The sequence below is a fragment of the Bubalus kerabau genome, chromosome X (assembly GCF_029407905.1).
Source record: "Bubalus kerabau isolate K-KA32 ecotype Philippines breed swamp buffalo chromosome X, PCC_UOA_SB_1v2, whole genome shotgun sequence".
NCBI lineage: Eukaryota > Metazoa > Chordata > Mammalia > Artiodactyla > Bovidae > Bubalus > Bubalus kerabau.
The window spans coordinates 113318719-113335524 of record NC_073647.1 but is presented as its reverse complement, the minus strand read 5'-3'; the positions used below and the strand labels follow the sequence as shown (position 1 = coordinate 113335524).

The window sequence follows — 16806 nt, the reverse complement described above, 5'->3', positions numbered from 1 at the left end:
TGGAAACAGTGTCAGACTTTATTTTTGGGGGGCTCCAAAATCACTGCAGATGGTGATTGCAGCCATGAAATTAAAAGACGCTTACTCCTTGGAAGGAAAGTTATGACCAACCTAGATAGCATATTCAAAAGCAGAGACATTACTTTGCCAATAAAGGTCCGTCTAATCAAGGCTATGGTTTTTCCAGTGGTCATGTATGGATGTGAGAGTTGGACTGTGAAGAAAGCTGAGTGCCGAAGAATTGATGCTTTTGAACTGTGGTATTGGAGAAGACTCTTGAGAGTCCCTTGGACTGCAAGGAGATCCAGCCAGTCCATTCTAAAGGAGATCAGTCCTGAGTGTTCATTGGAAGGACTGATGCTAAAGCTGAAACTCCAGTACTTTGGCCACCTCATGCGAAGAGTTGACTCATTGGAAAAGACTCTGATGCTGGGAGGGATTGGGGTCAGGAGGAGAAGGGGATGACAGAGGATGAGATGGCTGGATGTCATCACTGACTCGATGGACATGAGTCTGGGTGAACTCCGGGAGTTGGTGATGGCAGGGAGGCCTGGCGTGCTGCAAGTCATGGGGTCGCAAAGAATCAGACACGACTGAGAGACTGAACTGAACTGATAGTGTTTTGATAGATCTCCTGGAACACATGGTTCTGTTGCATTTATGTACAGCAATTCTGCTGGGGACATCTAAGAATTATTTCAGTGCCCAATGATGTATATATTTTTAAATTATTTTAGATCACAAGCCCGAAGAAGGCAGAGCTGGCTGGCACAGAGCAGGGGATCAATAATTACAGCATGAAATTCAGAACACTGAAGTGTTTTCCTATAACTACAGATACTTTAGGTTTAAATTTCCCCTCAACAGGTTTATGCTCTTTTTCCATTGACAGAGAAGTTTTATGTTCCTCTGTTAATAGTAAATTAGTTGTCCTTAGCAGGGAGCTGACAGAATATCATTTTTTTTCTTCTTTCTTTGAACAGATCTTTTAAAATCATTGATATTATCTTAGAATCTTTAAAAACTAACTTTTACCCATTCTAGGATTCATGAAACTAATCTTTGTCACTCCTATTAAACATCCTACCACATATAAATGTTACATATTATCTATCCACTTGCTAGGGCCCCATGTTTCCTCTTCCTTTTAAAATATGAACTCATCAGAAAGCTTAGTGTAGTGACATTTGATTACTTAGCTTTCTTTTCCCCTTTCTTCCTTGTAAAAAGATTACTGTGTTCTGGGGCATTGTTTTTAAATCTGTGCCTAAGGTGAGTGCCTTACTCGCCCAATTCTAGTCCTGGTCCTTCTCCTTCTTTTCCTTTGAATATTTCCTTTGCCAAAGGAATCTTCACCTTCAAAAGGCTCTGTCCATTTCTTCCAGCTCTACCTCATAAGGAAAGTCTTTTATAGCAGTGACAAGAGGTCTCTCAACCACTCAGCAGACAAAGGACCTTGTCTCTTTCTATACCTTATTTTGGCTTCATGGTCATTTCTCAAAAGTTTACTCCCTATTTGCTGAATAGAAAGGCCTATTTTAGGTATCAAATAGAAATCCTCAACCATAGCCTCAACACAAGCATCATATATAGCTTTAATAGCCTTTGAAAAATCAAGCTGTAGTTGCTCATGCTCTGAGGAACCAGAGTCAAGAAGGCCCAGGTATGTAGTTAGTGCCCTTTATACTCAAGAGTCTGAGTTAGCTTTGTTCTGGAAGGCGAGTCCACAGTTCTTGTTAGAAAAAGAAGCCTCTCATTGGAATAAAGCTATGCTAGCTTCAAGGTTTCTCTTGTTTTTGTGATCCTCGTTGCCTGCTACCCCCATCCTGCCAGGTTGGCTTGCTTGAACCCCCAACCCTGCTTTGACTTCTGGTTTCTCCTTAATCACTGGCTCATACTAACTGGCCTGGAGCTGACTCTCATTCAATTTTATTCTTCTTCTGCCCCTTGCTCATAAACTAATCCCACTGTCCATCTTGTTTCTTCCCTTTATTCCTAGCCTTTGCCTCACTATTTTGTGTCCTGGGTCCTGGCTCTGTCTCTTAGTTTCTTATATCTACATCTTTCCAGAGCTGAGTTTCACATTTTACTTAAAGTAATCTCAGCCTTGGCAGACAGGTACCCAGATTAACAGGGTCTGAGTTGTGCACAACTCTAAAATAAACCAGCTTCCTAATTGTTTTTCTGTGTCTCTCTATGACCGGTTGTTCTGAGTGTAAAAATGCCCCAATGGGAAGAATGGGCAGATGCCTATGGGTAACATGGCTGATATGCTGAGAATTTCCTTGGCTACCTAAATTAACGCTCAAAAATCTGCCTCCTGATTTGATGTAAGTCTAAGGAAGAGTTGGGGGTAAATAATAAGAGGGCTGGGTGCTTAGCCAAGTTCCAGATTCCTAAAAATTATCTCTTCCAGGGTCAGGTCAAGACCAAGGCAGTAACTATCTCTATTAACTAGCCAGCTATCAGTTCCAGAGCTGGTACTTATAAGCTTATCCCCAAACACTGAGGAGGTTTCACTTGAAACTCAATTTGTTCTCTTAATGTACCATCAAAGGAAAATGAACAAAGATTTAATACAAGATGTGGCATACACAGAGAACAGCGGCTTAAAAACAAATGTGTGGTTCTTGTTCCAGGTTGAAAAAAAAGAAAGTCACTCAGTCGTATCCAACTCTTTGTGACTCCATGGACTGTAGCCCACCAGGCTCCTCTGTCCTTAGAATTCTCCAGGCAAGAATATTGAAGTGGGTTGCCATTTCCTTTTCCAGGTTAGAAAACATCAGTGTTTAACCTAATGTTTCATGACTTAGTATTCCCTTGCAAAGGTATTTGCTATGGGTGAGGAAGAGAACAAAGGGAGCGAATTATGGAGAAAGAGCCAAGGGTAGGATGGTGAATTTAAAGTCACTCTAAGCATTCTTTGGTTTTGCCCTCCTCTTTTACTTTCCCTGGTCCCAAATTCTTTCCAGCAGTCCTTGGAGCCAAAAGTTATCTGAACTCCCTATCCTAAGGGAGGAGGTAGAGGAAACAGTATCCAATTTGGAGGAATCAGGCTGAAAACATATGCCACCCTCCTACCTGCCAAGGAGAAGATACTAAGAAACAAACACTCATACTGAGTTAATCATAAAAGACATTTTCTCAAATGAATTAAAGAGAAGGGAATTTAAAGGAGAGCACAGTTGAGAGTTATAGGGATGTGACTCACCTTATAAAGGAAATGGGTAGGGGAACAGAGAAACTTCCTATTACAAAGGTACCTACCTGTAAGGGTAAGTTAGGATGTCCTGTGTTGTTTCCTAGGGCAGTAAGGGCCAGATGGGCAAAGCTATTAGAGAATAAATGGGAGGAGGTGCTCAGGGAAGCCACTGTTCACAAACTAGGATAGAAATATTACAATATTTTTAGGGACTGGTACAGATCAGCAGTGTAGTCTATCAGCTCTGGGTGGAAGAGAGTGAGAAAGATCACCATGAAGAGCAGGAGGGAAAAGTGTAAAAAATATGCCAACACAAAATTTACGAATTTCAGAGTTTCACAGCCAATAAGACAGCACTGCCTGTGATGTCAAGGCATACCACTGATGACATGGAATTGCTGCCAATTTCCTGTCTTGTTCTTGCCTGGCAGGGTTGCCCACCTCATTTGGAGCAAGGGATGACAGTGAGGAAGGGTCTGGTGCTCCCTGAGGTGACCATCTCCCTCAGGGAAGAAAGGGGTATGGTTACCTTCTTGCAGAGGACCATCTGGTGGTCAAACAGGAAGAAGACTCGCTGCTGGTTGCGGCCATAGGGCTGGTAGATCCAGGCCATCTCCCCAGTGTAGATCAGCTCCGAGCTCCTGTCTAGGATGTCCTCGCCCTGGAAAGGACATATGATAATGAGAGGCAGCCAGGCAGGAAGCATGGCATCTTCATCTGCCTGGAGGTACCTAGAGTTGACTATAAGCTGGGAAATAAGCAGGACAGAAAGGGACTAGTAAGGAAGAAGGAATGGAGGGAGGGACCCCTGGGAGTCCCTGAAAGACTCCATGAGTTATAAAGACCCATAGTCTTGTTTACTCTGAAGTCAAATGAGCCCCACTACCCAGGACTGCTACAGTCCTTCTTTACCAGTTGCTCTCTGGCCTCAGAGCCACCAGCTGCCTTGAGATGTCTATCTGTCTCTCTCTCTCTCATATTCTCCCTCTATTTTTTTTTCTATGAATCTCTCTTTCCATCTTAATCTTTCATCCCAGTTCTAGACTTTAAGTCTCTTTCTTGCACCTGAAGAGTAAAGCCTGAGCAGGTGCGAGAAATCGCTTTGGTTCCCAGATAAGTGAAACAAGACAAGGAGGGATAAAGAGGAGATGATTTTTGAGGGAGAGAAAGAGAATCCATTCACCCTCTTAAAATTGTGTTTCCTTCTTTTCTCAGTTCATTAAAATATACTGATTAAGTAGGAAATTTTATCACCACATGCTACCTTGGTCTGATATCCAGAAAGCCTGAATAACTTGCTTATCTTTCTTACTATGTAGAATCAGACACACACCAAAAGCCCCATCAAGACACTTAACTCTTAGCTAATTCTATTCCACAGTTTCCAAGGGCCTTTTATTTGTGGGAACTTGATATGTAGGGGTGTATGTCAGATGCCAAGCCATATCTGGCCCTGTTCTTAAGGAGTTTACACCTCAGCAGAGGAGTCTAATACAGGTATGCTCAGAACTTGTGGAATGCAAGGCAAACTATGGGGACAAAGAGCAGTGGCTCCATGATTCAGGAGAGTTAATACTTACTGAGCACCTACAGGGCTCAGACATCATGCTACATACTTTCACTCTGTCTCTTGTGCATCACAATAGCCCTGGGAGGTAGATAGTCTTGCTATCATCTGTATAGTCTGAAGGAAAAAGAGGTCAAGTGATCAGCCATGGTCACCCAGCTAATTAGCCAAAGATCCATAATCCAAACCTAAGTCTGCAACTCCAGAAAGTGTGCTCATTTTTGCCAATACATTATATTGTCTCTAGGCCAAAAAGGCACTGAAGGGTCAGTCCCTTTCTCTCTCTGGGTGTCAGTTTTTCTAGCTGTTAAATGAGGTATGTGAGGGTGATCTCTAAGCTCCTAGCTGCTGCTGCTACTGCTGGTAAGTCGCTTCAGTCGTGTCCCACTCTGTGTGACCCCATAGGCGGCAGCCCACCAGGCTCCCCCATCCCTGGGATTCTCCAGGCAAGAATACTGGAGTGGGCTGCCATTTCCTTCTCCAATGCTAGCCCTGACACTCTAATGCTAAGATCTCAGCCTTGCACCAAAAAGTTTCAAGTCAAAGTTAGACATGGAGGGTCCTGCATTTTCCTGGAAATAATCAGAGGCAAACAACCTAGGCAAGGCAGTGGCACAAAAAGAGGGGTAGCTAGAAATGGTATTCTTGAGCATACCACTTTTTTTTCAGTCTAAGAGATAGGAAGAAAAACAGGAGCTCGGTGGAAATATTTTCTAATAATACAATCTCAAAAAGAAAGCTCAGTGCTACTAGTGTGACTCCAGACCACAGCTTAGGAGCTCCTTGGAATTTTGGTAAACATTCCTCCTTGGCAGGCCCACATACTAACCCAGAACCTCTGGAGGCCCAGGATTAGGAAAAGAATCCTTGAGAGTGTGGGGGCCATGCGAGGTTTTAGTGTTGGAGGGATGGGAAGCTGAAAGTGGTACCACTCGTCCATGCCCCAACTTGATGCAGGCCAGGAACATGTATTAAAATCCATTTTAAACATGTATGAAGTGAAAGAAAGGTATAAAGGGGGCCAATGCTATACAAAGATGTGCAGGATGACTTTTAAAGGCACAATTTGCTAAGCTGAAGATGATCAGACCAAGGGTACTGCTCATTGCCATCTGGTCCACCCACTCTACCAGTGAGGAGTACCCCAATTCTATCAATTGTATTCTAAGTACTTGCCATGAGTGCCACTTGGTGTATTTCTACCAAGAAGGAAACTTGAATAAATACACCCCTGTGCTCACCAAGCTGACTGTTGTCAGGTAACTCTCTTATGTTCTCTGTTCCTCAGTTTCCTCATTTAAAATGATGATAATAATATGACCAACCTCATCTGGCTGTTGTAAGAATTATATACCATACAAAGTGCTTAGAAAAGTACATTCCACATAATGATAGCTATTATCTTGAATATTACTGTGTGCCCCGAATCTTGTGCCACATGCTCCTATTTATACTCATAACCCAATAAGGGATGTACTGTTTAGTTCAGTTCAGTCACTCAGTCATGTTTGACTCTTTGCAATCCCATGGACTGCAGCATGCCAGGCTTCCCTGTCCATCACCAAATACCGGAGTTTACTCAAACTCAACTCCATCAAGTCGGTGATGCCATTCAACAATCTCATCTACTGCTGTCCCCTTCTCCTCCTGCCTTCAATCGTCAGGGTCTTTACCAAAGAGACAGTTCTTCACATCAAGTGGCCAAAGTATTGGGACTTCAGCTTCAGCATTAGTCCTTCCAATGAATATTCAGGGCTGATTTCCTTTAGGATTGACTGGTTTGATTTCCTTGCAGTCCAAGGGACTCTCAAGAGTTTTCAACAACACAATACAAAAGCATCAGTTTTTTTTGGCACTCAGCTTTCTTCATGGTCCTATTCTCACATCCATACATGACTAGTGGAAAAACCATAGCTTTGACTAGGTGGACCTTTGTTGGCAAGGTAATGTCTCTGCTTTTTAATATGCTGTCTAGGTTGGTCATAACTTTTCTTCCAAGGAGCAAGCGTCTTTTACTTTCATGGCTGCAGTTACCATCTGAACTGATTTTGGAGCCCCCTAAAATAAAGTTTGTCACTGTTTTCATTGTTTCCCCATCTATTTGCCATGAAGTGATGGGACCAGATGCCATGATCTTAGTTTTCTGAATGCTGAGTTTTAAGCCAACTTTTTGACTCTCTTCTTTCACTTTCATCAAGAGGCTCTTTAGTTCCTCTTCACTTTCTGCCATAAGAGTGGTGTCATCTGCGTATCTGAAGTTATTGATATTTCTGTCAGGATTCTTGATTCCAGCTTGTGCTTCATCCAGCCCAGCATTTCTCATGATGAACTCTGCATATAAGTTAAATAAGCAGGGTGACAATATATATCCTTGCCATACTCCTTTGCCAATTTGGAACCAGTCTATTGTTCCATGTCCAGTTCTAACTGTTGCATCTTGACTTGCATACAGATTTCCCAGGAGACAGGTAAGGTGGTCTGATATTCCCATCACTTTAACAATGTTCCACATTTTGTTGTGATCCACAGTCAAAGGCTTTGGAGTAGTCAATAAAGCAGAAATAATTGTTTTTCTGGAACTCTCTTGCTTCTTTTATGATCCTATGGATTTGGCAATTTGATCTCTGGTTCCTCTGCCTTTTCTAAATCTAGCTTAAACATCTAGAAGTTCTCAGTTCATGTACTATTGAAGACTGTCTTGGAGAATTTTGAGCATTACTTTGCTAACGTGTGAGATGAGGGCAATTGTGTGGCAGTTTGAACATTCTTTGGCATTGCCTTTCTTTGGGATTGGAATGAAAACTGACCTGTGGCCACTGCTGAGTTTTCCAAATTTGCTGGCATGTTGAGTGCAGTACTTTAACAGCATCATCTTTTAGGACTTGCAATAGCTCAGCTGGAATTCCATCACCTCCACTAGCTTTGTTCATAGTGATGCTTCTTAAGGCCCACTTGACTTTGGACTCCTGTATGTCTGGCTCTAGGTGAGTGATCACATCATCATGGCAACATGGGTCATTAAGATCTTTTTTGCATAGTTCTTCTGTGTATTCTTGCCACCTCTTCTTAATATCTTCTGTTTCCGTTAGGTCCATACCATTTCTGTCCTTTATCGAGCCCATCTTTGCATGAAATGTTCCCTTGGTATCTCTAATTTTCTTGAAGAGATCTCTAGTCTTTCCCATTCTATTGTTTTCCTCTATTTTGCATTGATCACTGAGGAAGTCTTTCTTATCTCTCCTTGTTATTCTTTCAAACTTTGCATTTAGATGGGAATATTTTTCCTTTTTTCCATTTCCTTTCACTTCTCTTCTTTTCTCAGCTATTTGTAAGGCCTCTTCAGACAACCATTTTGACTTTTTGCATTTTTTTTACTTGGGGATGGTGTTGATCACTGCCTGCTGTACAATGACATGAACTTCTATCCATAGTTGTTCAGGCACTCTATCAGATGTTATCCCTTAAATCTACTTGTCACTTCCACTGTATTATTGTAAGGGATTTGATTTAAGTTATACCTGAATGGTCTAGTGGTTTTCCCCACTTTCTTCAATTTAAACCTGAATTTGGCAACAAGGAGTTCATGATCTGAGCCACAGTCAGCTCCAAGTATTGTTCTTGCTGACTGTATAGAGCTTCTCCATCTTTGGCTGCAAAGAGTATAATCAATCTGATTTTGGTATTGACCATTTGGTCATGCCCATGTGTAGAGTCTTCTCTTGTGCTGTAGGAAGAGGGTGTTCGCTAAGACCAATGCATTCTCTTGGCAAAAGTCTATTAGCCTTTGCCCTGCTTCATTTTGTACTCTAAGGACAAACTTGCCTGTTACTCCGGGTATCTCTTGACTTTCTACTTTTGCATTCCAGTCCCCTATGATGAAAAGGACATCCTTTTTTGGTGTTAGTTCCAGAAGACCTTGTAGGTCATCATAGAAGTACTCAACTTCAGCTTCTTCGGCATTAGTGGTTGGGGCATAGACTTGGATTACTGTGATATTGAATAGTTTGCCTTGGAAACGAACAGAGATCATTCTGTCATTTTTCAGATTGCACCCAAGTACAGAATTTTGGACTCTTTTGTTGACTCTGAGGGCTACTCCATTTCTTCTAAGGAATTCCTGCCCACAGTAGTACATATAATGGTCATCAAAATTAAAATCACCCATTCCAGTCCATTTTAGTTCACTGATTTCTAACATGCCGATGTTCACTCTCGCCATCTCTTATTTGACCAGTTCCCATTTACCTTGATTCATGGACCTAACATTCCAGGTTCCCATGCAATACTATTCTTTACAGCATTGGACTTTATTTCCATCACCAGTCACAAACACAAGTGGGCATTGTTTTCGCTTTGGCTCTGTCTCTTCATTCTTTCTGGAGCTATTTCTCCACTCTTCTCCAGTAGCATATTGGGCAACTACGACCCGACAAGTTCATCTTTCAGTGTCATATCTTTTTGCCTTTTCATACTGCTCATGGGGTTATGGGGAAACAGTGTCAGACTTTATTTTGGGGGGGCTCAAAAATCACTGCAGATGGTGATTACAGCCATGAATTTAAAACACACTTACTCCTTGGAAGGAAAGTTATGACCAACCTAGATAGTATATTGAAAAGCAGAGATATTACTTTGTCAACAAAGGTCCATCTAGTCAAGGCTATGGTTTTTCCAGTGGTCATGTATGTATGTGAGAGTTGGACTGTGAAGAAAGCTGAGCACTGAAGAATTGATGCTTTTGAACTGGGGTGTTGCAGAAGACTCTTGAGGGTCCCTTGGACTGCAAGGAGATCCAACCAGTCCATCCTAAAGGAGATCAGTCCTGGGTGTTCATTGGAAGGACTGATGCTGAAGCTGAAACTCCAATACTTTGGCTACCTCATGTGAAGAGTTGACTCATTGGAAAAGACCCTGATGCTCAGAGGGATTGAAGGCAGGAGAGAAGGGGATGACAGAGGATGAGATGGCTGGATGGCATCACCAACTTGAGGGACATGAGTTTGAGAGAACTCCAGGAGTTGGTGATGGACAGGGAGACCTGGCATGCTGTGATTCATGGGGTTGCAAAGAGTCGGACATGACTGAGCAACTGAACTGAGGTGACATTGGGTTCTCAAGGCAAGAATACTGAAGTGGTTTGCCATTCCCTTCTCCAGAAGACCACATTTTGTCAGAACTCTCCACCATATCCTGTCCATCTTGGGTGGCCCTATACAGCATGGCTCATAATTTCACTGAATCAGACAAGGTTGTTATCCATGTGATCAGTTTGGTTAGTTTTCTGTGATTGTGGTTTTCATTCTGTCTGCCCTCTGATGAATAAGGGAGGTACTGTTATTTACTCCTAAACCAATGTCAGAGAAATTAGAAGTAATATGGCCAAAGTGGAAGAATATAGGACAGAGTCCCTCTAATTGTCATGCTTTAAACCATCAAACCACAGCAAAATAATGATCCCATAATGGAACAACCAGCTGCCTTGGAAGATTTCTAAGGTGGGAATGTCAAGTACTGAGGTTCTGGGGCCAGTGCTGCCACCAACTCACTTCCTTGGGAGGTAGCTTAATTACCATCAATCTGCTTCTTCATTTAAACAATGTGGCTAATACAAAGGTTTCTGTTTAACCCACTTTACATGGCTGCTTGAGAGCATCAAATCAGTTCATGTAAGGGAGAGAGACCTTAGAGTTTAGTTAGAGCTCTCTTCTTTGCCCCTCTGCCCCACTTGCACCACATAGTTCTTTGCCTTGACCCCTCGAGTGCAATCACTTCTTACCTCCTCTTCCCCTACATGCCTTCTGTTTTCTTCTATTCTTCCATGATTTTGCTCTTCCTAGGACATATTCGCCCTCACTAGATAGCCAAGGCCACATCTCATTCATTTCGATATCTCAGTTTCTAGCACCTCATTCTAATTACAGGCTAATTATCTTGTGTGGGGCTGTGCCCTGAGAACATCAGGGGAGAGAAGGACAAGGGAAATGCTATCCTTCTCATAGTTTATTTTTGATTCTTCCTGCTGGCAGGAGGGCAGGGAAGTAACAAATACATTCAGCTCCACATTTTATCTAATGGTCCCAGGAGCATGCTTCATCCAGTCACTTTAGCTTTTAAGTAGATGTTTTTGCTTCCTCTATCACATTGGGCTTTTGTGTTTCCTCTAAATTCTTTGGATTCGGAAGTCCAATGGTAAACTAGAACATGCTCTTGAGTGTTGTACAACCAGGCTGTTGAGGGGAGGGGTGTTATGAACAAGTAATCACAACTACACACAATCAAGTTCCTAAATACGAGCTGCAAATTTGGGATCCTGGTAAAAATCTCCAGAAAAAAATAAAAAAGATAAAAAGAAGCTGTCAGGGATATGCTCCTTCTCCCTTCCCTTCAAGTGGATCTAATGCATGTGAAGGGTAGCAAAGTGACAGCTTAACCAAATATCAGCATCAGAGAAATTAGAAATAGAAATTTCCAAGAAATTGTAATTCTTGGGTACAGGTTCTTCTTCCTGCTGCTCCCCTAAGCTGTCCAAGGGACTTATTATTTAGAAGTATAGGTGATACTGATACTGACTTTTAGGAGCCCTAGAGGGTGAGGCAGAGCAGGGGGTACTCAAAGAATTCTAAGCCCCATAGGTTGACAGGGAGCAGGGATGGTAATGGGAGGTGGGCAAAAAGACCCAGAATGTTCATGGAATAAGTTAAGGGAGGGCCAGGTGTGGATATAATACAAGATGTCCTGCTCTCTAGCCAAATGCTCTGATTTATTGAGAAGGCAAAAACTGCTATTGCCTGTAACTACCAACTGTCCACCCTCTTTCCTAATTTCTCTTCAAGTGATATAAGCTCTGAAGGTTCCTTCTATGACTGTTCTTTTTCATTTGACAAATTAAACCTGAATTATTCTGTAGATGTTTTTAACAGCTACCTTGTTTTTACAAACATCTGGAGGAGGTAAGGGAGTGGCAGAACGAGAAAAGCACTGCTTCATTTTCTTGATATGCAAGGCTTGTCCACAGCAGCCCCCACCAAGCTGGCAAGCTGGCAGAGCTTCTCTCTGCCTGTTCAACTCCTTGAGTAGGTGGAATATACAATGAAAGGAACCAGTGAGCTTGGGCCACCTAAGCCAAGAGCCAACCAGCCATGGAACAGACATATCCTGTTTCTTTCTGGGGGAGGCCCCGGCACTCATCCACCTTTAGCCTTACTGGGATTTGGATTTCGCCCCACCCCCAAGACAGTTTTCCTCTCTTTCTTAGATATGGACACTTTGCTGCAGAAACAAGTCCCTGTAATATCATAAAGGACAGCAACTGGGCTGCAGGAAGCAGAAGGCTACAAGAGTATGTGGTGCAGCAGTGAAAAGAATACCCTCTTAATTGAATTATTCAAAATGGAAGTATTTAAACACTTTTGAGTTTACATCTATCTTTTGTGTTTACTTTTTAAAACAAAGTGCTTGTATTTGTATCTCCAAAAAAAAAGAAAAAAAGAATTTGGAGACTAGATTCAAGTTTTAGTTTTGTCATTGACTTGCTATTTGGCCTTGCTGAGGAATAGGCTTCTCAGACTTTCACCATCATTACAAGGTGTGCATGTGTATGTATATGTGCATGTGCATGTGCATGTTTATGCACACACATGTGCATAAGCATGAGCAGGGTTGTTGCTCAGGGAATTCACTAAAAGCCCTAGTGACACTGACATTCTAGAAGTGTTTAAGACTAGATATGGTACCTTGATTGAAACTTTGGGCCTGGCTTCTGAAATGTACCCAACAGGCCTTGCTAAAGAAAATCCTTCTTAGAGTGCAACCTCTCTGTATCTGGTAAGTTCCACAGTGACCACAGAGTCTGAAAAGTTAACCACAAAGAATTTTGCTTCTAACTTAGATAAATAAGTGCTTTGTCAAGCAGGGTTGTGTGGGCTTAGATGAGATTAGAGGACAAATCAATCATGCTTACAAAAGAGGGAGAGAGTAACTGCCTCCTATCAATCCTACCTCAGATTTGCCTTTTTGTTTCTCACTCCCTCCTGACCTATAGACACAAAAATATAAAATCTTTCTGAGATGCTGAATCTCTAAATTATAGTTCAGTGCTTTCAAGTTGGGTGTGACTGAAGCTTCCTGAGCAGGGCAAAGAATTTCAAGCTATTCTTAGTATTGTATGACCCCAGATGCTGGGACTGGAGGCTCAGAGCACATGGAGGAATTAGAAAGTCTTCCAAGTAGTGGAAAGGGGAAAAATGTTCCATGGGATAGAAAGTCAATTGCTTAAAGGAGAACATAGGCAAAATACTCTCTGACATACATCACAGCAGGATCCTCTATGACCCACCTCCCAGAATATTGGAAATAAAAGCAAAAATAAACAAATGGGACCTAATTAAACTTAAAAGCTTCTGCATATCAAAGGAAACTATTAGCAAGGTGAAAAGGCAGCCTTCAGAATGGGAGAAAATAATAGCAAATGAAGCAACTGACAAACAACTAATCTCAAAAATATCCAAGCAACTCCTGAAGTTCAACTCCAGGAAAAATAAATGACCCAATCAAAAAATGGGCCAAAGAACAAAATAGACATTTTGCCAAAGAAGACATACAGATGGCTAACAAACAAATGAAAAGATGCTCAACATCACTCATTATCAGAGAAATGCAAATCAAAACCACTATGAGGTACCATTTCACGGCAGTCAGAATGGGTGCGATCCAAAAGTCTACAAGCAATAAATGCTGGAGAGGGTGTGGAGAAAAGGGAACCCTCTTACACTGTTGGTGGGAATGCAAACTAGTACAGCCACTATGGAGAACAGTGTGGAGATTCCTTAAAAAACTGGAAATAGAACTGCCTTATGATCCAGCAATCCCATTGCTGGGCATACACACTGAGGAAACCAGAAGGGAAAGAGACATGTGTACCCCAATGTTCATCGCAGCACTGTTTATAATAGCCAGGACATGGAAGCAACCTAGATGTCCATCAGCAGATGAATGGATAAGAAAGCAGTGGTACATATACACAATGGAGTATTGCTCAGCCATTAAAAAGAATACATTTGAATCAGTTCTAATGAGGTGGATGAAACTGGAGCCTATTATACAGAGTGAAGTAAGCCAGAAAGAAAAACACCAATACAGTATACTAACGCATATATATGGAATTTAGAAAGATGGTAACATTAACCCTGTGTACGAGATAGCAAAAGAGACATTGATGTATAGAACAGTCTTATGGACTCTGTGGGAGAGGGAGAGGGTAGGAAGATTTGGGAGAATGGCATTGAAACATGTATAATATCATGTATGAAACAAGTTGCCAGTCCAGGTTCGATGCACGATACTGGATGCTTGGGGCTGGTGCACTGGGACGACCCAGAAGGATGGTATGGGGAGGGAGGACAGAGGAGGGTTCAGGATGGGGAACACATGTATACCTGTGGTGGATTCATTTCGATATTTGGCAAAACTAATACAATACTGTAAAGTTTAAAAATAAAATAAAATTTTTTAAAAAAGGAAATAAAAAAAAAAAAGAAAGTCAATTTCTGCTGGGAAACTTGTATTACAGAGAATCCCATCAAGGGTAGAGAAAAAGAGGCCTGCAGCCAGCCAAAGTTTCAGAGTACCTGAGACTTTATGGGCTTCAGTTCAGGTCAGTTCAGTCACTCAGCCGTGTCCGACTCTTTGCGACCCCATGAACTGCAGCACGCCAGGCCTCCCTGTCCATCACCAGCTCCTGGAGTCCACTCAGACTCACGTCCATCGAGTCAGTGATGCCATCCAGCCATCTCATCCTCTGCCGTCCCCTTCTCCTCCTGCCCCCAATCCCTCCCAGCATCAGAATCTTTTCCAATGAGTCAACTCTTTGCATGAGGTGGCCAAAGTACTGGAGTTTCAGCTTTAGCATCATTCCTTCCAAATAAATCCCAGGGCTGATCTCCATCAGAATGGACTGGTTGGATCTCCTTGCAGTCCAAAGCACTCTCAAGAGTCTTCTCCAACACCACAGTTCAAAAGCATCAATTCTTCGGCACTCAGCATTCTTCACAGTCCAACTCTCACATCCATACATGACCACAGGAAAAACCATAGCCTTGACTACACGGACCTTTCTTGGCAAAGTAAAGTCTCTGCTTTTGAATATGCCATGTAGGTTGGTCATAAATTTCCTTCCAAGGAGTAAGCATCTTTTAATTTCATGGCTGCAGTCACCATCTGCAGTGATTTTGGAGCCCAGAAAAATAAAGTCTGACACTGTTTCCACTGTTTCCCCATCTATTTCCCATGAAGTGATGGGACCGGATGCTGTGATCTTTGTTTTCTGAATGTTAAGTTTAAGCCAACTTTTTCACTCTCCACTTTCACTTTCATCAAGAGGCTTTTGAGTTCCTCTTCACTTTCTGCCATAAGGGTGGTGTCAACTGCATATCTGAGGTTATTGATATTTCTCCCGGCAATCTTGATTCCAGCTGGTGTTTCTTCCAGTCCAGCGTTTCTCATGATGTACTCTGCATACAAGTCAAATAAGCAGGGTGTCAATATAGAGCCTTGACGTACTCCTTTTCCTATTTGGAACCAGTCTGTTGTTCCATGTCCAGTTCTAACTGTTGCTTCCTGACCTGCATACAGATTTCTCAAGAGGCAGATCAGGTGGTCTGGTATTCCCATCTCTTGAAGAATTTTCCACAGTTTATTGTGATCCACACAGTCAAAGGCTTTGGCATAGTCAATAAAGCAGAAATAGATGTTTTTCTGGAACTCTCTTGCTTTTTCCATGATGCAGCAGATGTTGGCAATTTGATCTCTGGTTCCTCTGCCTTTTCTAAAACCAGCTTGAACATCTGGAAGTTCACAGTTCATGTACTGCTGAATCCTGGCTTGGAGAATTTTCAGCATTACTTTACGAGCGTGTGAGATGAGTGCAACTGTGTAGTAGTTTGAGCATTCTTTGGCATTGCCTTTCTTTGGGACTGGAATGAAAACTGACCTTTTCCAGTCCTGTGGCCACTGCTGAGTTTTCCAAATTTGCTGGCATATTGAGTGTAGCACTTTCACAGCATCATCTTTCAGGATTTGAAATAGCTCAACTGGAATTCCATCACCTCCACTAGCTTTGTTCGTAGTGATGCTTTCTAAGGCCCACTTGACTTCACATTCCAGGATGTCTGGCTCTAGGTCATTGATCACACCATCGTGATTATCTGGGTCATGAAGATCTTTTTTGTACACTTCTTCTGTGTATTCTTGCCACCTCTTCTTAATATCTTCTGCTTCTGTTAGGTCCATACCATTTCTGTCCTTTATCGAGCCCATCTTTGCATGAAATGTTCCCTTGGTATCTCTGATTTTCTTGAAGAGATCCCTAGTCTTTCCCATTCTGTTGTTTTCCTCTATTTCTTTGCATTGATTGCTGAAGAAGGCTTTCTTATCTCTTCTTGCTATTCTTTGGAACTCTGCATTCAGATGCTTCTATCTTTCCTTTTCTCCTTTGCTTTTCGCTTCTCTTCTTTTCACAGCTATTTGTAAGGCCTCCCCAGTCAGCCATTTTGCTTTTTTGCATTTCTTTTCCATGGGGATGGTCTTGATCCCTGTCTCCTGTACAATGTCACGAACCTCATTCCATAGTTCATCAGGCACTCTATCTATCAGATCTAGGCCCTTAAATCTATTTCTCACTTCCACTGTACAATCATAAGGGATTTGATTTAGATCATACCTCTAAGGTCTAGTGGTTTTTCCTTGTAGAGGTCATTTGAGCAGGCAACTGGCCAAAGCAAACCAGAGGAAGGGAAAGAGAATCTTTGATTTTCTAATAAGTCTGTGCCAGTGCTGGCTTCTTATGAGCAAGAAGGTCTCTTTAGATGTTTCCTTCCTTTCCCTGCATCTCAAAGAATCACTGCTGTTTTCTATTCTATATGGGGATACTATTCTTCAAATAAGACTCAAAAATATGCCCACTGCTCAGAACTGTGGACATTTCCAGCCATTTACATTAAAGAGGAACAGAGGTCACAGAACAAAGGAAAGATGATTTTTT

General features: G+C 42.1%; 1 protein-coding gene across 13 annotated transcripts in view; it reads right to left on the bottom strand.

Annotated features, from left to right (window-relative positions):
* Window positions 1–16806, bottom strand: part of ARHGEF9 (Cdc42 guanine nucleotide exchange factor 9) — a 547099-nt gene that overhangs the window by 45590 nt on the left and 484703 nt on the right. For all 13 annotated transcript variants that reach the window (XM_055564524.1, XM_055564523.1, XM_055564525.1 and 10 more), the window contains one exon: window positions 3732–3863. In XM_055564524.1, the coding sequence (XP_055420499.1) occupies window positions 3732–3863 (132 nt within the window). The remainder of the gene's footprint in view (window positions 1–3731; window positions 3864–16806) is intronic.